Here is a 23,764-nt window from a genome sequence, read left to right as displayed (position 1 = left end):
CTGCCCCAGATTCAAGTAAAGGAGCATGGGGTGACGCCAGGCTATACCCAAAAGCCATCACAAAGAGGGGTTGATCTCAGGTCTGTAGATAGGCCATGAGTGTAATGGAGTAAGGGGAAAAGAGTAGGAGGGTCATGGTACCTTAGAAAATCTCCTCATGTAGTGGGCAAGGATGTTGGGGTCTGGGCATTCCAATTTCCGGATGATCTCAAAGCTCTGATTGAGCTGTGTGAAGACGTCCACCACAGAGCAAGAGAAGAGCGCGTGCTCTGATGTCTGCTGGAACTAAGGAAGGCCACACACAGGGTCATCATCTGCAGCTGCTACCTCATCCCAAGTCTGTAAGGTTCTGAGGGGCTCTCTGCACAGCAGGGGTGGCTCCATGGCTCTGGACAGCCCTCTATATGGACTCTATCAGGCAGGGATGGCCATCCCGGCTAGCGCCCAGGAACTCCTGCTGACAGCTAATTGCTGGGAGACCTGGCTAGACACCTGTGAAGTTCAAGCCCCTGACTTACCCCATCCTTCTTATCTCGTTCCAAGGCCCCACGCAGGAATTCCAAGGACACATCCTCATTCTCGTCCAGCCACTGCAGGACAAACTGCTCAAACCACCTGCAGCCAGGCAGGAAGATGGAGGGGTTGGAGCTAGTGGTTGGCAGCTGCCACGTGCCTGACAGCAAGGATACTGGCAGTGCCCAGCCCCTGAGCCCCCCTTCCCTCTGCAGCCCCCCACATGATGACTCACGCTGGGTATTCGGGCACCTGGCCCTGGAGGGCAGGCAGATCCTGCACGTATTCATTGTGGAGCCACTTCACCTTGAAGTGCAGGTTCATGTAGTCAGCACTCTTACACAGCCTGTCTTTCTCATGCTCTGGTTGCGGGGAGAGAGGCGGGGTCTGAGCTTCCTGAGCTCAGGCGGATCCAGTTGGATGGTGCTATCAGGTGTCTTAGAAGAGGAGTGATTTCCCAGCACCTCCCCACAGTCATCTCTCCCTAGCAGTGAGTATTCTGCTAAAAGCCTGACCCAAATCTTCCTTTAGAGGCTAAGTCAGACACCCAGATAAGGCCCACAGTCTTCCTGTGCTGACTTTTGGAAGTGCAAGTGAGATACGGGCTACTGGTGAAGAAGAGGAGAAAAGGATATGGGCGCTAAGGCTGACTAGTGGGGAAACGGCCCAGGACACGAGAGGGATGATGCTTTACTTTACGCTTTATCTTCCAGGGCTTTACTAATCCTAGTAGCTGAGCCATTTCCTCAGATGGACTTAAATGCAGAGATGAGCAGTCATACATGACATACATGGGTTACTGACAGCCACACAGAGACAGGGAAAATCAAAGTGGGCCCAAGCTAACAGAAAGAGCAGTTGAGCAGCCACAGTGTAACAGAATCCTGAGGTAAACTGAACAGCGCCAGAGCAGAGCTGAAACACTGGAAAATGAACTCTCGGAGAAGTATGAAATAAGTCAGTGTGGAAACCATGGAAACACAAGCAGATGAAAGAGCCATCCGGCTACAGGAAATGGGATGCTTATGTGAAAGGTTATACAGCCAAGTCAGCAGAGGCTTCTGGAAAATCTAGGATAAAGATCACCAACAGCTTGCCCAGAGAGTCTAGAGCACTGGCCACACCCACAGGTTTCCTTCATCTACCCCCTTTAGAGATGAAGCATTAATTTTGTTTGCATAATAAAAGCCAACTGTGTGCTTACATGTAACATAATGGTGAAAGCAAGCAAAATGGGGAGAGTACTGAGTGACAGGGAGGGGAAGGTCGTTGTCCTTGGGAACACTACTGCTCAACTCCGAGTTGCCACAGGTGATGCTCCTCCATGTCAAGATAGAACAGCCAGTCTGCCCTTGTCAATCAGTACAGCAGACACCCAAGGAGGAAACGGGAGGCTGGGATTCAGCCTCAAAAGGCTCCTTTGTCCCAGGAATGTCATCTCCCGGCATTGCAGGCAGCACCGCCTCAACCCAAGGTTGCATTTGCAGACTCTTCTATGAAGCAGTGAGCCAGAGAAGAGGAAAAAGGAGTAAGACTAGAGGTAAAGGGACAACAACCGAAAGTGCTTACCACTCAGAAAGAGGACTTTTCGTATACGAATGACAGTGGAGGCTTGTGACAGAGCAGAGACGCCAATGAGCAGTACAGAAAGGGAAAAAGTCACGGACACCAAAGACACCCTCCCAGGGCCTCCCCCTTGTCTTCCACCACCCTGCTGTCCTTAAACCAGGCCAAGAACCTAGAAACATAAGAAGGAACCACCAGGAGGGCCCTCTCTCCTTTCTGGTCAACAACCCACTGGGAGAAGGGGCAGTGCTGCTCCATCCCTTCAGAGCTCCCTGATTCTCTTCTTCTAGGGACCTTCAAGCTACTGCGTTTGCAGAGAATTCTCACTTTCTCTGTCAATCCATAATCTGTAGTCCGGCCTCAATCCCTAATTTCTAATTAACTTCTATGGTACAAAACCTAACAGGATGAATGATGAAACACTGCTGCTGCTGCTGCTGCTAAGTCGCTTCAGTTGTGTCCGACTCTGTGCAACCCCACAGACTGCAGCCTACCAGGCTCCTCCACCCATGGGATTTTCCAGGCGAGAGTACTGGAGTGGGTTGCCACTGCCTTCTCCGGATGAAATACTGGCCACACTTTATTCTAACAAGTCTCATGGAGTCATGCTCCAGTAGTTACTTGAGGCTGTTGTTGGGGGGCAGGGGTGTTAGAGGATGGTTGATCTGTTAAAAAGGGGCAATTGAGTATCTAAACCTTCTCCTGCCCCTGACTTCCATGTTCCTCCCTCCATTCATCTTTCTCCTTGGAGAGTTCTTTCAACCTCATGATTTCAACTACCAGACTGCTGACATCTCCCCCAGATCTCTCTCTGGTTCTGGTAATGTCTGTACAAGTCTTTGATGGAACATCTCACTTTGCCTGGGTTTAACTCCAGTCACCATCTTTTGCTATCTTAACATCTTCAGCTGAAGTTGAACATAGTATACACACTAATCTTACCCTCTTGTTCAATACTGAGCATCATCTTCAAGTCTTCCTTCTTCCTATCTATTCATATCCATTTAACCCACTAATCCCTGTTAATTTCATCTCTAAAACTTCTCTGGAATTTATCCATTTCTTTATAGTCACACTTGTACCTGTCTAGGTCTCATTACCACCATCTCCAACTTGGATTACTATAATAGTCTCCAATCTGGTCTTCCTCCAACCTATTCTCTATATGGTAGCCAGAGTAAGTGGTTTTTCTATATTAAAAATGTGGTCATGTTAATCCCTTGTTTAACCTGGGTTGCTGTTCAATGGTTCTCAACGGCCTCAGGATAGAGTCCAAAATCCTAAATATGGCTTAAAACCTCCTGTATGATCTAGCTCTATCCTGCTTCTCTGTCTTCACCTCTCACTCATCTCTTCCCCTACACTCTAAAGTGTTAATCACACTGAATTACCGTATCCAGTTCCTGAAGCATGCCAGCTCTCTCTAGAACCCAAGTCTCTGAACATACTGTAACCTCTGCCTAAAATGTCTGTCGCTCCCTTCCCTGTCACGAATGCCTTCCCTCCCCACAGATAAGTTCTATCATCCTTCAGGTGTCAGTCAGTATATCACCTCCTACAGAAAGCCCTCCCAGGTGCTCTTTCCAGGTCTGGGTTATGCGATTCTCAGCACCCAATGCTTATTCCCTTGGTAGCACTTAAGTTTGAATTGTAACTGCCAAATTATAGGTTTGCTATCTAGACTGATCTGAGCTTCTCACCAGCTAGGACTATGCCTCATTTATCTCACTGGGGTTCCAACAACTAGCATAGTATGTGGCACAAAGAATGTACTCAATATGCTTGGTGAACAGGGTGGGGATTTACTGAAGAAACTTTCTGTTCTGTATCATAACTGGGACAGTAGTTACACAGGTGTACTTATTGGTCAAAACTCATCAAATTGTACTCTTAGAGTGTTATCTTATTTTATGCATATTATACCTCAACAAAGTTGACTTTAGAAAGGCTGAGTGAATGGTAGCATTATAACAGCAGCGGTCAACACTATCCTTTTATCAGCCAGGTCTCCAAACCCCTCCCCTTCTCTTGCCCTTCGCCATCCTGACAATCACCAAGTCCTGTCACAGCTTCCTTCCAATATCTAGCCAAGCCCATTCTTCCTCTAAGTTCTCTGCTATAATTCCAGCCCATCCCCCTGCCATAAACTATCAGACCATCTGTACCCAGCTTCCAGTCTCTCCCTGTTCTGCCTGCCCCCATTTTCCACTGAGGTAAAATCTTATAAAAATACTATTGTGTTAACACTGCATCTCTGCTCATGAGCCTTTAATAAATGTCAGGCAGTATTCTAAGTATGTCACATACATCTCAGCCACTTCGTTAGCTCAACGAAATAGATGCTATCATCACTCCCATTTTATAGATTAATAAAAATGGGAGCTCACAAGAATTAAGTAGCTCAGTCTAAGTAGCTCAGTCTAAGAACACACTGAGGAGTAAGTGGTAAAACTGAGATTTGAAACCAGGTCAACATGAGTTCTTTCTTTAAATCAGTTTTCAACTCTTTTATGTTTTAAACATCAGCAGAATTCCCCTTTTGAAAGAAATTTCATTTAAAGCCTCATATAAAATTGATAAAAGCAGAGCTGACTTGGCAGGTGGCAGGTAGAAGTCCTGGGGCCCAGCCCTGCACGCCCCTCTCCTGCCCCCACCTCCACCCTCCTCTTGCTGTTTCCCCTTTTTACCTGTTTCCTCTGTTTTAAAAACCTCTGCCCAGCCTTACACTATTCCTCTTGTGGAATCAATACACTTTTCACACGTACTTGTCTTCCCGCCCCTGCCCCTGCCCCCTAAATTCACTAGAGCTGGAGTTCTTTAAGAACTGGGGCAATACTCCTCGTCGCACTCACCATGTGATACCTGGGGGAAAGGGACAGGTGACCAAGTCAGAGGCCGGACCAGCTAAGGCATGGCCTACAGCCCCAGGCATGACCCAGTGTGGACAGGAGGCAGCCTGCTCTGGGGAAGAATTACAGAACGTGCATGGACAGTACGTGACTGTCTGAAACTAAGCACAGATCTGCAGGGTTTCTTTCAACCTCAAAACTTACTGCTCCTAAACCTCAAAAGTTTAAAAGTCTGAGAGGGTTACCCATGTCCTACCACCCTACCCAAATAACACATGCAGACTCTGGTTTGTCCTTGCTCCAGACTGCTCCCCCTCTATCTAGGTCCACTTTCACAGACTGAGGAGACGACTGACATAACATACAGCAACAGGAAATGCACTTATTTATAAGTGAGCACAGATGGGTAAAACAGGAAGGTCTGACACAGGAAGGTCTGATAGGGAGTGATATCTTTGTGGGCCAAAGTGGGAGATGAACAGAATAAGCAGAATGAACAAGATGAGTAATAACTGGTTCCATGGAAGAAGTGAGGAAAGAAGTATCTTTCTGGGTTTGTCATGCCAGTCTAGAACAACTTTCAAAGAAAGTCAGGCCAAGCAGTCTATGGTGTGAGAAAATAATCTTATCTATGTATTTAAAGCTCCATGATGCTGTAAAACTGTAAAGGCAAGTGTCGTAAGACCATTCTCTAGGGAGTGGGCCACTCGAGAACACCCAGCATGGGAAGAGTTGATCTCTGGGCTGGAAAAGTGTGAAATAGGCGCTTGCTCTGGAGCTGGAAGGAGGAACCTACATCCACACAGCAACTTCCATTACTCCTTTGGCTGAAGCTTTGCCTACCCAAGGTCTCCTGAGGCCTATCACCCACTATGCCTAGAATCCTTCTAGTTTCTCACCGCACTATTCACTTGGAAAGTGTAGTTGTCTGGGAGAAGAAAGGGATGGAAAACAGGTGCTTTGGCTAGGGGTTTGCAGCCCACTGCCATGCCTTACCCTCCAGTGCATATTTCATGTCTTGGGCAAAGAGTTGCCACATCACTTCTGCGCTGACTTTTCCCACATTCAACTCCTGGGGAAACCTGGATGATGGAAGAAGACATAGTCAGAGAACAAGGCAGAGGCATTTGATTAATTCTAAGGCCAATAGGACTAGTTCTTGGAGGTCAGATTGAAGAGAGGAGAAGCCTAGGAAATAGGGCTAGGCTCCAACTGTAGAATAAGGACCCAGGGCCAGTGGTAGGCAGAGGGACACATTGGAGCAGAAGATCCCCTCAGGCAAGGTGGCCCTAGGGGAGATGATGCCTAGAAGGCAGGGAACTCTGGCCAGGAGGAGAAGGGTTGAGGCTGAAAGACAAGCCCAGGCTAAATAAGCTAGGGCAGAAGAAGCAAGAAGTTGGGCATCAGAAGGCCCTCTTTATTCACAGTGGATGGACACATACACGCCTGGTCTCTGGATCCCCAGGGACTCCTAGGGCAGCCACTCCCAGAGGTCTCTCTCTCCAGGGAGGCTGGTTCAGTCGGGGCGGGGCCCCTCATTATGTTTCCACAACTGTCTCCAGAAACAGTCACCCAGACAGATACAAGGGACAGAGGGACAGATGGACGAACAGGAGGAAGAGGTGGCACTGTGAACACACAGAGACAGGAAAGAAAGAGGCTGTTAGACAGGTGGACAAACCAACCACCAAACAGAAAGGCCAAGTGAGGTGATACTTACTGGTTCAGAACGAGGGTGTAGGAATTCTTATCTTCCTCTATGATTGACACAATGAGTGTGATGAGTTTGGGCCAGAAATCCAGGTTCCTAATGCTGGGCCCCTGTTCTTCTGGAGGCAGCTCCTGATTCTTATTCCCGAGAAGATGGTGATAGATAGTGAGAGTCAGAGGAGAATATGGAGAGTCTTCCTCTCCCCCTTCCCCACACCATGCCCCTTCCTTTAGAATCAGGCACCCTTCCTTTCTTATACCCTGTCTTCCACAAGACACCACCACCCATTCTACAGAGCGGTGACCACTGGGAGGTCCTTGGACAGAAAGAATCTGTCTCTGAGAACTTCTCTCCCAAGCTCCAGAGCATTGCTCTAATAAGCTTGATCAGTCCAGGAGACATAAAGATGCCTGTCCCCCTTCCTTCTTCTCCCAGTAGCTAAGAGCATAGTGAATTCCTGGTTGAAGTAAACAGCCCCTTCAGTCTAAATGGGTCTAGTTCCATGTGATCCCCATTGGCAGTTCTTTTATTCTAGTGGTGGCCCTCCTCTAACATCACCCACTGCCCCACCACACACAAGTACATCTCAGCTCTGAGAAGTTCCTTCAAGTTCTACAGGAGCTACAGAACAGATCCAGCATGCAGGCTGGCCCAGCCCTCAGGGAAGCAAAACTTCCCTTAGCCCCCTGAAAGTCATTAGGGGGAAGAACTGCATTTGGAAGTTATTTGCCCAGCTGGATAAGAAAAAGCCTTGGGAAGCCAAGAATATTCAATGTGGAAAGGATAGTCTCTTCAATAAATGATGTTGGGAAAACTGGATATCCACAAGCAAAAGAATGAAATTGGACCCATATCTTATGCAGAGGGCATGTAGCTCAGAGGGTAAAGCATCTGTCTACAATGCAGGAGACCCGGGTTTGATCCCTGGGTCAGGAAGATCCCCTGGAGAAGGAAATGGCAACCCACTCCAGTACTCTAACTCAAAATGGATTAAGGACTTAAATGTAAGACCTGAAACCATAAAACTCCTAGGGAAAAAAACATGGGAAAAGCTCCCTGATGGTCACTTTGGATATGAAAACAAAATCAAAAATCAAAAAGTAAGACTATATCAAACTAAAAGGTTTCTACACAGCAGAAGAAACAATCAACAAAATAAAAAGACAACCTACAGAGGGTGGAAAGTATTTGTAAACCACCTATCTGATAAGGGGTTAATTCCCAAAATAGATAAGGAACTCAAACAACTCAATAGCAAAAAACAAAACAAACAAAAAAACCCCAATCTGACAAAAAAATGGGAAGAAGACTTAAACAGACATCTCTCCAAAGGAAATACACCAATGCCCAACAAGTACAAGGAGAGGTTTTCAATATCACCAATCATTAGGGATGTGGATGTGACTGGTAATGGAAGTAAAGTCCGATTCTGTAAAGAGCAATATTGCATAGGAACGTGGAATGTTAGGTCCATGAATGAAGGCAAATTGGAAGTGGTCAAACAGAAGACGGCAAGAGTGAACATCAACAATTTAGGAATCAGTGAACTAAAATGGACTGGAATGGGTGAATTTAACTCATGACCATTATATCTACTTCTGTGGGCAAGAATCCCTTAGAAGAAATGGAGTAGCCATCATAGTCAACAAGAGTCTGAAATGCAGTACTTGGATGCAATCTCAAAAATGACAGAATGACCTCTGTTCGTTTCCAAGGCAAACCATTCAGTATCACAGTAATCCAAGTCGATGCCCCAACCAGTAATGCTGAAGAAGCTATAGTTGAACGGTTCTGTGAATACCTACAAGACCTTCTAGAACTAACACCCAAAAAAGATGTCCTTTTCATTATAGGGGACTGGAATGCAAAAGTAGGAAGTCAAGAAATACCTGGAATAACAGGCAAATTTGGCCTTGGAGTACAGAATGAAGCAGGGCAAAGGCTAATAGAGTTTTGCCAAGAGAACGCACTGGTCATAGCAAACACCCTCTTCTAACAACACAAGAGAAGACTCTACACATGGATATCATCAGATGGTCAATACGGAAATCAGACTGATTATATTCTTTGCAGCCAAAGATGGAGAAGCTCTATACAGTCAGCAAAAACAAGACCGGGAACAGCCTGTGGCTCAAATGATGAACTCCTCATTGCCAAATTCAGACTGAAATTGAAGAAAGTAGGGAAAACCACTAGACCATTCAGGTATGACCTAAATCAAATAACTTATGATTATACAGTGGAAGTGATAAATAGATTCAAGGGATTAGATCTGATAGACTGCTTGAAGAACTATGGATGGAGGTTCATGACATTGTATAGGAGGCAGTGATCAAGACCATCCCCAGGAAAAAGAAATGCAAAAAAGGCAAAATGGTTGTCTGAAGAGGCCTTACAAAAAGCTGTGAAAAGAAGAGAAGCAAAAGGCAAAGGAGAAAAGGAAAGATATACCCATTGAATGCAGAGTTCCAAAGAATAGCAAGGAGAGATAAGAAAGCCTTCCTCAGTGATAAACGCAAACAAATAGAGAAAAACAATAGAATGAGAAAGATTAGAGATCTCTTCAAGAAAATTCAAGATACCAAGGGAACATTTCATGCAAAGATGGGCTCGATAAAGGACAGAAATGGTATGGACCTAACAGAAGCAGAAGATATTAAGAAGAGGTGGCAAGAACACAGAGTTCAGTTCAGTTCAGTCGTTCAGTCATGTCCGACTCTTTGTGACCCCATGAATCGCAGCACACCAGGCCTCACTGTCCATCACCAACTCTCAGATTTCACTCAGACTCATGTCCATCGAGTCAGTGATGCCATCCAGCCATCTCATTCTCTGTCATCCCCTTTTCCTCCTGCCCCCAATCCCTCCCAGCATCCGAGTCTTTTCCAATGAGTCAACTCTTCGCATGAAGTGGCCAAAGTACTGGAGTTTCAGCTTTAGCATCATTCCTTCCAAAGAAATCCCAGGGCTGATCTCCTTTAGAATGGACTGGTTGGATCTCCTTGCAGTCCAAGGGACTCTCAAGAGTCTTCTCCAACACCACAGTTCAAAAGCATCAGTTCTTTGGCATTCAGCTCTCTTCACAGTCCAACTCTCACATCCATATATGACCACTGGAAAAATTATAGCCTTGGCTAGATGGACCTTTGTTGGCAAAATAATGTCTCTGCTTTTGAATATGCTGTCTAGGTTGGTCATAACTTTCCTTCCAAGGAGTAAGCGTCTTTTAATTTCATGGCTGCAGTCACCATCTGCAGTGATTTTGGAGCCCCCAAAAATAAGGTCTGACACTGTTTCCACTGTTTCCCCATCTATGTGCCATGAAGTGATGGGACCAGGTGCCATGATCTTTGTTTTCTGAATGTTGAGCTTTAAGCCAACTTTTTCACTCTCCACTTTCACTTTCATCAAGAGGCTTTTTAGTTCCTCTTCACAGAAAAACTATACAAAAAAGATCTTCATGACCCAGATAATCACAATGGTGTGATCACTCACCTAGAGCCAGACATCCTGGAATGTGAAGTCAAGTGGGCCTTAGGAAGAATCATTATGAACAAAGCTAGTGGAGGTGACAGCATTCCAGTTGAACTATTTCAAATCTTAAAAGATGATGCTGTGAAAGTGCTGCACTCAATATGCCAGTAAATTTAGAAAACTCAGCAGTGGCCACAGGATTGGAAAAAGTCAGTTTTTATTCCAATCTCCAAGAAAGACAATGCCAAAGAGTGCTCAAACCTCTGCACAATGGCACTCATCTCACATGCTAACAAAGTATGCTTAAAATTCTCCACTCCAGGTTCAACAATACGTGAACTGAGTACTTCCAGATGTTCAAGCTGGATTTAGAAAAGGCAGAGGAACCAGAGATCAAATTGCTATAATCCACTGGATCATCGAAAAAGCAAGAGAGTTCCAGAAAAACATCTACTTCTGTTTTATTGACTATGCCAAAGCTTTTGACTGTGTAGATCACAACAAACTGAGGAAAATTCTTCAAGAGATGGGAATACCAGACTACCTGACCTGCCTCCTGAGAAATCTGTATGCAGGTCAAGAAGCAACAGTTAGAACTGAACATGGAACAACACACTGGGTCCAAATCGGGAAAGGAGTACGTCAAGGCTGTAATTGTATATTGTCACCCTGCTTATTTAACTTATATCCAGAGTACATCATGAGAAATGCTGGGCTGGAAGAAGCACAAGCTGGAATCAAGATTGCTGGGAGAAATATCAATAACCTCAGATATGCAGATGACACCACTCTTATGGCAGAAAGTGAAGAAGAACTAAAGAGCCTCTTGATGAAAGTGAAAGGGGAGAGTGAAAAAGTTGGCTTAAAACTCAACATTCAGAAAACTAAGATCATGGCATCTGGTCCCATCACTTCATGGCAAATAGATGGGGAAACAATGGAAATGGTGACAGATTTTATTTTTTTGGGCTCCAAAATCACTGCAGATTGTGACTGCAGCCATGAAATTAAAAGACGCTTGCTCCTTTTAAGAAAAGTTATGACCAACCTAGGCAGCATATTAAAAAGCAGAGACATTACTTTGCCAACAAAGGTCTGTCTAGTCAAAGCTATGGTTTTTCCAGTAGTCATATATGGTTGTGAGAGTTGGACTATAAAGAAAGCTGAGCACTGAAGGATTGATGCTTTTGAACTGTGTTGTTGGAGAAAACTCTTGAGAGTCGCTTGGACTACAAGGACATCCAACCAGTGCATCCTAAAGGAAATCAGTCCTGAATGTTCATTAGAAGGACTGATTCTGAAGCTGAAACTCCAATACTTTGGCTACCTGATGTGAAGAACTGACTCATTGGTAAAGACCCTGAAGCTGGGAATGATTGAGGGAGGGAGGAGGAAAGGATGACAGAGGATGAGATGGTTGGATGGCATCACCCACTCAATGGACACAAGTTTGAGGAAGCTCTGGGAGTTGGTGATGGACAGGGAAGCCTGGCGTGCCGCAGTCCATGGTGTTGCAAAGAGTCGGACAGGACTGAGCAACTGAATTGAACTGAACTGAATCATTAGGGAAATGCAAATCAATGAGATATCACCTCCTATTTGTTAGAATGGCTTTTATCAAAAAGAGAAGAGATAAATGCAAGTGAGATGCAGATTATATCCCTAGGGCTTGACCTTGTTCAAAGAACAGATAGATGAATGAATCAAGGACTGAAGGTCAGTAGAGGGAAATGAAAGACACCAAGGGTTTACTTGGGGCATCCCTGAGAGCTCAGTTGGTAGAAAATCCACCTACAATACAGGAAACCCCAGTTTGACTCCTGGGTCAGGAAGATCTGCTGGAGAAGGGATTGCCTACCCACTCCAGAGTTCTTGGGCTTCCCTTGTGGCTCAGCTGGTAAAGAATCTGCCTGCAACATGAGAGACCTGGGCTCGATCTCTGGGTTGGGAAGATCCCCTGGAGAAGAAAAAGGCTACCTTCTGGCCTGGAGAATTCCATGGACTCTATATATGGGGTCACAAAGAGTTGGATACGACTGAGTGATTTTCACTTTCACTGAGGGTTTACTTCAGTACAAATAATGAGAAAATAAGAATGAGAGAAAGTTAAAAAAAAAACACAAAAAACAGCAAAATAAAAAGGCTAAAGAAAGTCCTTGAATGGTTTATAAGGCCTCTTTCAAAGTCTAGATTTATCTAAAACTAGGTCCGATTCCTCTTTGTGACCCCACAGACTGAAGCCAAAAGGCTCTTCTGTCCAAGAATAGCAGAGTGGGTTGTCATTTCCTTCTCCAGGGAATCTTCCCAAGTCAGGGATTGAATGTGGGTCTCCCTCATTTCAGGTAGACTCTTTACCAACTGAGCCACTAGGGAAGAGATAGAGAATAGAGACCAGGTATTTAGACAGACTCCTGTATAACTGAAAGATAAAAGCTAAAAACAGTATCTTTCCCTAACAGAGAGAATGTGTTGATGGATGACGAAGCCTTGAGTGCGGCAAGCTTAACAAAGGCTCCAGTAGCTCAGATCTCAGGGGAAGGGAGCCTGGAACACAGAGGTGTTTACATGAGTCAGAATAAAATTAACCTCAGGGGGAAAGCAGACTCTAGGAAGGACTAAGAATTCACCTACTCACTCCCTGAACTGAGTTCAAATTTAGGTCCCTTTCTTCAATACCAAAGTAAAATTTATTGTTGCTGTTTCTGTTCAACTCAGTTATGTAACATCTTGTCCAATGGTTCCTATCCATCTACAAATGTCTCACATGATCTAGATGGTCCCCACTCCACAACCCACTCACTCCTGAGAACATCAAGGACTTTTCCTGAGCTCCCTTCCACCACAATCATACGAAAGAAAGCTGAGGCTTCAAGAACCACTGACAGCTGGCCCCACCTGAGCCCGATCCTCTTACCAGCTGGTACTGGCGGCTGTACAAGTCATGGCAGTTGTTGAAGATATACTCATATGTTGAGTTCAAACAGGCCTTCACACAATCTTTTACTACCTGGCTGGCTCTTGGAGGGCTCTGAAGTTCTTGCACCTGCCAATTAATTTAAAAAAATATGGGTCCAGGGTCCTGCTGACCTGAGTGAGATCTCTTCCTAGAAGTGCCCCCAAATTATCCCAGATTCCTTCATCCTTCTCAAGGTCCCTGGACCTTGCCCTGAGATGAAATTGTCAGCACAGCTGATGGAGAGAACTACCTAGTCCATCCTTCTTGATCCATGATCTTCTTGGAAGTAACTCAGGAACAGATATATGGAAATATAGGTTTAGAGGTGATGGATCCTATAGCCTTAGACTATATACTCAATGATTCTTGGCTTCCATGTCCTGGGGCCAGGTCCCCAGCCTAGCACCTCCCAGCCCAAATTCATCTCTTACCTTCATTCGGAAGAAAGTAATGCTGGTCAGCAAATCCACTGTGGACTTTAAGTCCTGAAGTCGCTCAGGGCTCCCAGCAGGGAAATTATTCTGTTGCAAATCAAGAAAATGTAAGAGAGGAACAGAAGAATATGAAAGCCTTCCCTGCCAAAAGCAAGGGATCACCTAAGGACCACCCATAGGGATCTTTCCTAGTGAAGCAGAACAAAAATGCTGTAAGACTACATATCTCTCTTTTCCATGGACTCAGGCCCTTGCCAAAAGCAGGTGTTAATAACCCCAGGCCCAGAAAGCAACATGTCCTACCCCCAACCCTACTTCCCATGCAACGTGTGAGTATTTGCACAAATAAACATACAGACATTCACACACACGCACACACACTTTTTTCTTGGGTGAAGAGTCTTACACCCAAACAATGAATTCTTCAGAAGTTACAATCTAACTGTATATCATGGAATATAAGTGGAGCCACACCATAGAAAAGACTGGGATCCAGGACGTATACTTTCTGTACAGTGGGTCTTGGTTACTCTACCATTCTGGAGCCAGCAGATGGCAAAGCTCTGAGCAGAACTGCTTTTGGAGTGAGTTCCTTAGGATCTTTCCACCTTAGGATCTTTCTTTCCTTTTGGCATGAGTTTTAGGGAGAAGCTGCCAAAGAGAGCTTAAGGAAGATGCTGCACCACTCTCCATTTTAAGGGTTGCTTTTTTTAAACCTTCAAAAGGCTACTTATATGCCAAACACAAGATATACAGTCAACTCTCCATTATTCGTGCAAATGGAGGGCACTGAAGGTGCAGATAATTAAAATTGCACTTCTTGACTTTGAGGTTGTTTTATACTTACTTTTTAATGTGGGTATATTGCCTGTTCTGGAAATTCACAACACTTTAAAGCAAGTAATGAAGTCATTCTAAGGCGGCCTAACTTAGGAAGAACAAAAAAACTGCCCATTTCCCTGTCCTGATCTAGACACTCACCTTCCTGCTATATCTCTGTCCTCTCTCCATTCTAGAAATGGACATATCTGCTACACATTACTTGCCCAAGCCAAGCTACTCTCTCTTCCCTTAGCCAGATCCGCACACCTTGCCTAGAAAATGAGGAGAATATGGCAAGACACAACAAGAAAATGTAACTATCTATGTTTTAAAGGGCATTTCTGGAAGAGATTATCCTTAGGAGACTCCCTGATGGGAATATCATCAGAGAGTTTGGTAGAGTGACATGTGTGGGGTTAGAAAGCCAACTATCTATAAACAGCAACCACACCTGCTACTGTTTAAACACTGCATGGGCCCTGGAGTTGGAAGACCCACAGGTGTCAGTGATGTTGGCCATACTCAGATGTGATGAAAAGGACTAATTTTCCTTGCCTTCAATTTTTATAGTTGTGATTGGCCCATAGTCTCTCTAGACTGACCTTGATATTATCCTTCATCCCACCCCACAGCCATGTCTTCACTCACCCTGTAGGTAGAGAGGTCAATCCTCAGTGAGTTGTGCAGCTGGTCCAGAAGTTTCACAAATCTCTCTTTCTAAGGGTGGTAAACAAATAATGGAGAAGAGAAAAGATCAGTTCCTGAGCCCTCAGACTGTAGCAAAAAGAGCACCATCTCAGGGTGAGGAGAAAACTCTGAGTTGGGGACACATCAGGTCTTGTATTTGCCAAAGAAGAGAACAACAAACCACGCAAAGGAGAAGTGGGATAGGTCATTCCTGTTCCATCTCTTAGCATTCAGACTGGGGACTCTTCCCACACTGACAAGAGGAGACACATTTCTGGGACTGGAAACAGCACTGAATACAAATCAAGAGGAGATGACCAGCGCATCTCCATCCCACTGGGACTCTAACTAATTCAGGAAACTCTAGACACAGTCTCCAACTTATTCCTGAGTTTGTGGTGTCCTAACTTATCTTGGGATAGCTCTTAACAGTGAAACAGCCACAGCCTGGCAGTGAGGAGGGGAAAGAGAAATAGTGATACATTTGGAAGGTGATCGGTGATACATTTGGAAGGTGGAACCACATTCCACATCATTTCCCTTAGTTTATACATTTTAAATGTCAAAATAAATAACAAATACTATTTGATACTTTATTTTTATAAAAGTATAATTAAATACGGAATCACGTTCCTGTAGGCTATTTGTATAGTGGTCCTAGAACTCACATATTGATAATATTATATAGCATCAGATATTAAGTAAATAGATACTGTGAAGAAACAGAAAGGAATAGATATTTGACTGGCTTAATCAATGACACTAATTCCTCTACAGAAAGACTATCAACATCAAAAAAGTGATTACTACCAAGGAAAAGCACTCAGAGATTAGAGATACTGATTTGGGAGTATCAGTAATTTTATCTCTAAAGAGTAGTCTTTGTGGTGGATCAGAAATATTCCATCCAGTTTATATTGAACTTACATCAGGTGACATTACAAGCAATGATTCAACTTCTCAAATACTTTAATAACAGGAAAGGATATACCCTGGATCAGGAAAACAGTCCAGACACTAAGAAAGGGTTAAGTTCAGGTATGTACTGGTATTCTCGCTTAGACGTCAGACCATGTGAACTTAAGTGGTATGAATCTGTCAGAGAGAGACTGAATAATAAGAAGGTTCCTTTGTGAACCTGCAGGGCTGAGGAACATGGTGACTCAACCAAGCTTTTGGCCCAGAGACTTCTCCCTCAGCCCACGTTGTGCCCCTACCAAACCACCATGGTGCTGAGGAGAGTCTACTGGTAGAATAAATACCCATAAGGAAACAAGTTCACTATCTAGGTGACACTATATATTTGAATTTTTAGGCATATCAGCTCTGCAGTACCAATTGAAAAATCAAACGCTTGTTAATTGATAACAATCAGGTAACATGTCTTAACATCACACTCACCCCAAAGTTGGAGGCTGCAAAACGATCAGATGCAGAGACATTGGTGGAGGCAGTTGTGTGGGCATAGTAGGCATTGATGTTGGCCAGTAAGGTGCTCATCACTGCTGGCACACCAGGACACATGTACTTGGATGACAAACATGCAAAATGCCTGAAAAACAGTGTCTTCAGCCTCAAAGACTCTTCAGGGTTTGTGGCAAAAGCCAAGTAATCAAAAGATCCCACTCTTGTGTATGAAGCTTATGATCACCTTGGCAGACAAAGATTTTCATAATTTATTTATTCAAACATACATTCAATGAACACCTACTGTGTGCCAGGCCCTACGCTAAGTTCCAGAATCCAAAGAGGTGATAGCCTGGCAAGTGTCAGAAAATAAGTCAGTAACTTAAGGCATGCTATGCAAAAATTCTGTGGGAACATACACGAAGGTCATCTAAATTAGAATGGCTGGGAGCTAGAATAGACTAGAAAAAAGGCTTCTCAAAGAAGAGATGGTTGAAACAAGTCTTAAAAGATAGTAAGAATTAATCATTGGAGAAGTATGCGGGCAAAGGGAAACTGTATTTCAAAAACAAATCTCTTCATGGAGAAAGTCATTCATTTGGGAAACCTTCCTTATAGCCGTTGTTCAAGTGTTTGATAGACAAATACTAAGAAATGACAGAGGAGCAGCAGACAGAGAACAGATAGTAAAAGGAGTTTATCCTAGATGGTATGGTACTTTTTAAACAGAGGTTTACTGTGATCAGATTAGTTTTTCAAAAAGGTCACCTTGATGGTAAAAATCAGAAAAGAAAACTTGGAGAGAGGTAAGACTAAGACAGAAAGACCAATTGAAGAGTTATTGCAATCACTCAGAAAAGAAGCAACAAGGCACCAAATGGAACAAAGAAATGGTTAAGAGCATAGACCCAATAACCAGATTCTAGGGTTGAGTCACAGCTCCACCACTCAGGGACCTTAGATAAATTATTTCAACTTCGTTATGCCTGTTTTTTACCTACAAAATGGAAATAATAATGACCTGGGGATGAAATGAGTTAACATTCATAAATTACTTAGACCAGTGCCTGGCACATAAGGAAATGGTATATAGAAGTTGTTGTTATTATTATCATTATTACTGAGCTATAGCAATACTGATAGATTAAAAACATTTCTAGGAGGTAGAATCTAGAGGTTTCAGAGACTGATTAGATGGTGGTAGTAAGAAAAAAAAGTTTAGGCTGACATCTGAATTTCTGTTTGGATAACTGTGTAATAAACTGTTCCATTTACTAAAATAGGAAATACAGGAAGAACAGGACAGATTTGCTGGAGATAATGTTGATTTGGATTTTGAATCATATTGAGTTTGCAATGCCTGTGGAAATACCCAGAAAGCAAATCAAAATGGATCTGAAACTCAGGAAAAGATCTGGTCTGGAGAAAGAGATCTGGGAGTCCTAAGCTCAAAAGTAGTAGTTGAGGTTATAGGCTTGAATGAAGTCATCCAGGGAGTGGAAGAAGGCAAGAAAGGCAGAGGGGCCATTCTCCAACCTCATTCCTCAATATGTTTCTCCATCTAGACTAAACTTCTTGTAATTCTTTGAATAGTCTATGCTCTGTTGCATCTTAGCATCTCTGCACCTATCCTACCAGAAATGCCCTTCCCTCTTTTCTGTATTTCAAGTGTCAGCTCTTCAACAGCTTCCCTCACAGGCCTCTCCTCAAATTTAGATGCTCTCATAATACACTGTGATTACTTCTTGATGGCACTTATCACATTATAATGCAATTGTTTGTTTACTGGTCTGTCTGTCCAGTATTCTTGCCTTGAGAATCCCATGGATGGAGGAGCCTGGTAGGCTGCAGTCCATGGGGTCGCTAAGAGTCAGACACGACTGAGCAACTTCACTTTCACTTTTCACTTTCATGCATTGGAGAAGGAAATGGGAACCAACTCCAGTGTTCTTGCCTGGAGAATCCCAGGGACAGAGGAGGCTGGTGGGCTGCCGTCTATGGGGGTCGCATAGAGTCGGACACAACTGAAGCGGCTTAGCAGCTCTCCTGCTACACCAAGTTCCCCAAACACAGAGGCCCCCTTATTCATCTTCGTGTTCTCAACATGTGGCACAACATATGACACATACAAAGAACTAAGTCAAACTAAATACAAGAGCACAGCCAGGGCACTAGCTACCTTCTGCTTACCCAGTGTTGTTTCCTGTGCAGAGCTCTAGTGGCAGCCCCTCCAACACACAGCCTATACCTGTTCTCATGGTGGGGATTTCTGTCATAGCACGTGTACCCTGTATGCTCAGGCCTGTGATGACTGGGCAAGTCTGTTCTTGTATACACACCCATGCCCTGTGAATTCTGGGGTAGACAGACAACTCCCCTCTCCCCGAGTTACTGATAAACACACTCCCTTTATACATTACTCTCTCTGCCTTGGGGTACAGATCCACCTCACCCAGCTCAGAGAGGGATAGCAATGAATCACTGCCTACTACCCGACTAGGGACCTGTCCACTCTATCAGTGTACCTCCATTAGCTATTTCAAGAGTTGGTAGCCATTTCCCAGGGCCCCAGGGGAGCCTTACGTCATGGCCTGATATATGGACTCAATGCCATAGCGCATGGCAAATTCATCCACAATTTCCTGGGCAGTCTCATCAAAGTACACCTTCCATGCATCATCTCCTCGAGCCTCAGGGATCTGGACTCCTCCGCTGCCCTGAATGTCCGTGAGGTAATGGAAGAGGTTCTATAGGAGACACAGTAAAATATATATTGATATTAAAGAGTTAAACTATATATTAGGAAAAAACCCTGTTGGTAAAGACCAGGAGAGTGTGAATAGGGTTCAACAGAAATTCTGTCCTTCGAGTCACTGCTCAGTAACTCCTATGGCCCCAGTTGTCTGTTCTCGCGTTAGTAAAAGAGAACCGAGGCTGGGACTGTTTCTTGGGCTTGTCTGCCACGCACAGTGAGCCAAGAATAAAATAAAAATGGGCTCCAGAACTTCAAGTAGCAAGCCTTCCTACTTATTGTCAAAGGCACCTCCCAACCTAGCGTTCTGGCACCCCATCTCCCAAGAGCTGGCTCACCTCATGGAGACACGTGTACTGCACATGATATGGGGCTACCTTCTCTTCTCCCTTGATCTCCACGCTGATTTGCAGTCGGATGGCCCCCGAGACGGCTGACTTGTCTGTCCTCTTCTCTAGGAAGGAAAGAAGACTGGAGATTGACCACAATGCAAATGCAGACAGCACAGACAGCTCCCATCCTGGCTTAACCCAAAGGAAAGGGGGCACCAACACAAGTGTTCACCAAACAAACCGAACTCACTGCAGTGACCGTATACTTCACAAATACTCCAGAACTGGCTGGGTGGAAGAAAAGAAGTGCCCGGTGGGCTAAAGGCACTAGGGGTGAGATCTCACTCTCTGAAAGATGGAAAAAATGTTCATCTAGAGTGCACCCCAGACACCCCCAGGCCTCTGTCCCCATCTCTATCTGTGGTGGGTTCTCTGTTGGGAAAGCAAGCTCTGTATGGAGATGTATATGCTCTGGGGACTGAGTAGTGGACTCGGTAGACAGGGTTTTCCCCAGGTTCTCCAGTCAGGCTCTCCCTTCCCAGAAGCTTTCTCTGGTCCTGCTTCCTCACCCAAGTTGTACCAGACGTCCATTTCGCCACTCAGTGTTCGAACCTCAATGATGGTTTGGCCGAGGAAATCATCAGACTCTCGCTTTAGCCGCTGCTTTACTCGTGACTTGATGTCATCATCCTCATCCCACACACGTACCTTAATGCGGTCAGAAGAGTTGTGGCACTCACTGTAAGAGAGTCAGGCAGGTTCTGTTATGGACGGGCCCAGCAACCCTCTCTCTTATGACTTCCACTTCCTTCCCAAAGCTCTACCAGCTGCACTTGAGGCTGACAGAGGAAGAGAAGGAGTCACAGGACACTGGTACTCAAGTCCCCAGTGAGTCGGGCTATCTGAGCAAATGGCTCTCCACTCCTTAGCCTGGGTAGCTCTCCCAACAGAAAACAGCCTGATAGATGCCACAGAACCCTAGGAAGCAGTTGGTAGTTCCCTCCCCTGAGTCCTGTATGAAGTCCATAAAGATGTTAAATGTTCATGGTAAGCCCATCTGGTCATATTTGCTTTAGTTTTCTACCTAACATCCCCATATATCTGGGAATGCGCTTGGTGAACTTCTCTCATTCTCCTTCTTCGTCTTCTTTTTTTTAATCATTCTTTAATAGCCACTTGACTTGTCATTTTCTCTATGGTGCTTGCTTTGGAGGGGTAGTTTGCCAGGTACCTCCCTCACACTCTCCATCCCCAGCAGTTGCTTTTTGGATCCCTGCTGCCTTATCTAAAAGTTGTACTTGGCAGAGTTTGCTGCTCCTTATCCTATGTTCTCATAATGTCTTTGCACATTCTGTTAAAGTATTATAGGATAACTACTGGTCTACTGAAAAATAACAGACAAATCATCAATAAGCCTCTTAAAGCCAGGCATTGTCTTATACATTTTTAGATGACAATATCATGTAGAGTGTCTTATACAGAATACAAGTGTGTATTAGTTGCTCAGTCATGTCTGGCTCTTTGCAACCCCATGGACTGAAGCCCACCAGGTTCCTCTGTCCATGGAATTCTCCAGGCAAGAATACTGCAGTGGGTAGCCATTCCCTTTCCAGGGGATCTTCCCAACCCAGGGATTGAACCTGGGTCTCCCAAACTGCAGGCAGATTCTTTACCATCTGAGAAGAATACAAATTGCTTACTAAATGAAAAGTGGGAAAAATTGACTATAGAGCCAATTCATTTAGCATTAACTGTAAGTATCACTTCTCGGCCTTTTGCCAAGATTGAGTGTAGAATTAACCATAAGTAATAGTCAAGCAGGAACCAGTCAGCTTCTTGACAAAAAGGTGCTCCCCTCAGTAACTATCGCCTCTGGACTGGAGATGGCTTTTATAGGCCCCAATTCCTTTTCCCAATTTCCTTCCAAGTAGCCAAGAGCAGAAGGTCTCTACATAAGCTGCCTGTTTGGCTGATTCAGACTCAAAGTCCTGGTCCTAGGCATTAACGGGGGTGGATAAAGCATCTGGATTCACCAGACACCAGTCCAGGTTCTAGGCTACAGCTTGCCATTTTTCAGCAGTCATCCCTTGCTGTCATATGAAATAGTCTGTACAAAAGTGAGATACTGAATAAAGGAGAAGGGAGTGGAAGCTGAGGCAGAAAGAAAAGCAGAGCACTTAAGGGAAATGGAAAATTGTCCAAAATCCAAGGTTTCTATCTTCAAGTCTACCCACTTGCAGGACAAGCTGTTCCCACCCCACTCCCTGGAAGAGACTAATTCTTCCTAGGGGTTAGGAAAATGAAAAGTCTAGCATTACAGGATGGCAGGGCTGCAAGGCACACAGTTGCATGGCAGTCTCTGGCTCTGTCACTCAGCTGTAGTAAAATCTTGCTAGCACTAGAAAAAGCAGTATGGTTTGCCCAGGGGCCCCTTTAATAGCCCAAGTTAAGACTTGAGTGCAATAACCCTGATACAACAGTCTATGAGAAGGAGACCTAGGAAAAGAATAAATGCTAGCCAATTAAAGCAAGTGAGAAATGGGTCTTCTCCATTGCCTCTACCCCATCTCTCTTAGAGTCCAAGTCCAGAACAACAGGATTTAACGCTGTTCCCAAAATACACACAGTCCCAGGAAAGACGACTTTCCCAGTATGACTTACAAATGGAACTTCTCCTCCCAAACAGGATTCAGGTTTCCAAAAATGGTCTTGGTACGCTTCTTGGTTTTGCCCACTTGCACAGTCACATAAGGGTCACTGGATCCTGTCTTGTCCTTGGCTTGTAGGCCCTGGGCACACACCACTGCAACCCAGACACACACAGAAGGAGGCTTCAGAGTACACTCTGGAAGTCATGAGCCCTCCAAAGTACGACTCATACTTCCCATCTTGGAGCACCCTCTATCTGCTCCTTGTACAGGAGCAGATTTCCTCACTCCTCCACTTCTATTCTTAGCCCTAAACCTTTCCCTCAAAGCCTAGCCCAAGAATCCTACCTCTTCCCTGGACCCTAACTGACCACTTGCCCAGACAGGTCCTTACCTGTTCTGATACATGCATGCTTCAGTCATATGCACCCAGCTAATAAATCACTGGTTAACTACTCCCTGATCTCCTGCCTGTCCCCTTTCCCCCAGCCTCCCAGCTCTTATAACATCAAACTGCTAACCAAGTCTGTAATATCAGATTGTTACTAAATTCTTGCATTATCATTCAGATTGCAATCGTCAGTCTTGCCTCTCCCAGCACCACTGGCATTGGAGTCTAGAAGAGGAGGAGTAATGAATAATGAGGGCTTCATTCTGTGTTCTTTCCCCCACAGTCCCTGCTTCCTCATGCTCAGGATGCTTCCTCCCCAGGCTCCTCCCCATGGCCAAGGCCATCCTGTCCCCTCAAACTCTGGCCTGCTCACCAGTGATGGTGATTTTGGCTGACCATTTGGAGGTGCCATCCAACACACTCTGCTTCACTGTTTTCATTTGTTGCACATGGGCGACTTTGCTCACATTGAAGACATCCCGGATAACTTCAAAGATCTCTGGCTTATTCCGCTCTCGGATCTTCATGCGGTCCTTCATGGCCATGATGATGTTCTGGGTCCGGTCCTCCGCTCCATGTTTAGAGCTCTTTTCTGCAGCCCCTGAAGAGTGGCCAGAGACAGAAAGTAGGGTAACCAACAGGTCACCTACCAGATCAAGGATCAGGCTGAAGAATGGGGCTTAGGAGATGTCACTGAGCAGTGAGAGAAGCTTAGGAAGACGTATTTTTCTGGGAAAAGTTGGTATCTGTGGGGCCTGCTAGAGTTTAATGCCTGGCCAGTGGAGTTTAAAAGGCAACTCAAAGAATAGCAAAAAGTTGATCATTGTTATATGTTAACAATATAACTAATATGTTAATTAGTCCATTCTCTCTATTTAGAAACATATTGCGTTTTTCATGAGAAAAGAAAAAAAAATGTAGCTCAGTCTGCAGTTGGTTTTGTCTTTCTTCCATCTACATGCTTGTTGAGAGATACCCCTCCAAGTCTAAGGCCAAAATATCAAAATGGGTATCCCAGTTACCAGGGAATGGTTGTGGATAGGCACAACTCCACCAAACTCATCCAAATGCCAAGTCATGATATGGATCTCAGAATTCATCATAGCTCGTAGCTGGGCACATCCTCCCCTGTGGCTCCAGTGTCTCAAATCTCAGAAGACATTGTGGTATGGTGAGAAAATTATGGCTTTGTTATCTGACAGACTTGGGTTCCAATCCTGAC

General features: G+C 44.7%; 1 protein-coding gene across 7 annotated transcripts in view; it reads right to left on the bottom strand.

Moving 5' to 3' along the window:
* UNC13B (unc-13 homolog B) overlaps window positions 1-23,764 on the bottom strand; it is a 212,729-nt gene that overhangs the window by 7,752 nt on the left and 181,213 nt on the right. For all 7 annotated transcript variants that reach the window (NM_001193239.3, XM_024995783.2, XM_059889128.1 and 4 more), the window contains 14 exons: window positions 22,916-23,143; window positions 22,165-22,306; window positions 20,073-20,242; window positions 19,510-19,625; window positions 19,003-19,166; window positions 16,414-16,564; window positions 14,974-15,042; window positions 13,501-13,590; window positions 13,028-13,156; window positions 6,649-6,776; window positions 5,925-6,010; window positions 749-875; window positions 519-615; window positions 142-285 (listed from right to left, as the gene is read on the bottom strand). In NM_001193239.3, coding sequence (NP_001180168.2) covers window positions 142-285; window positions 519-615; window positions 749-875; window positions 5,925-6,010; window positions 6,649-6,776; window positions 13,028-13,156; window positions 13,501-13,590; window positions 14,974-15,042; window positions 16,414-16,564; window positions 19,003-19,166; window positions 19,510-19,625; window positions 20,073-20,242; window positions 22,165-22,306; window positions 22,916-23,143 — 1,841 coding nt within the window. The remainder of the gene's footprint in view (window positions 1-141; window positions 286-518; window positions 616-748; window positions 876-5,924; window positions 6,011-6,648; window positions 6,777-13,027; window positions 13,157-13,500; window positions 13,591-14,973; window positions 15,043-16,413; window positions 16,565-19,002; window positions 19,167-19,509; window positions 19,626-20,072; window positions 20,243-22,164; window positions 22,307-22,915; window positions 23,144-23,764) is intronic.

The sequence above is a fragment of the Bos taurus genome, chromosome 8, assembly GCF_002263795.3.
Source record: "Bos taurus isolate L1 Dominette 01449 registration number 42190680 breed Hereford chromosome 8, ARS-UCD2.0, whole genome shotgun sequence".
Taxonomy (NCBI): Eukaryota; Metazoa; Chordata; class Mammalia; order Artiodactyla; family Bovidae; genus Bos; species Bos taurus.
The sequence above is the reverse complement of the archived record's forward strand: the minus strand, read 5'-3'. Positions and strand labels throughout refer to the sequence as shown.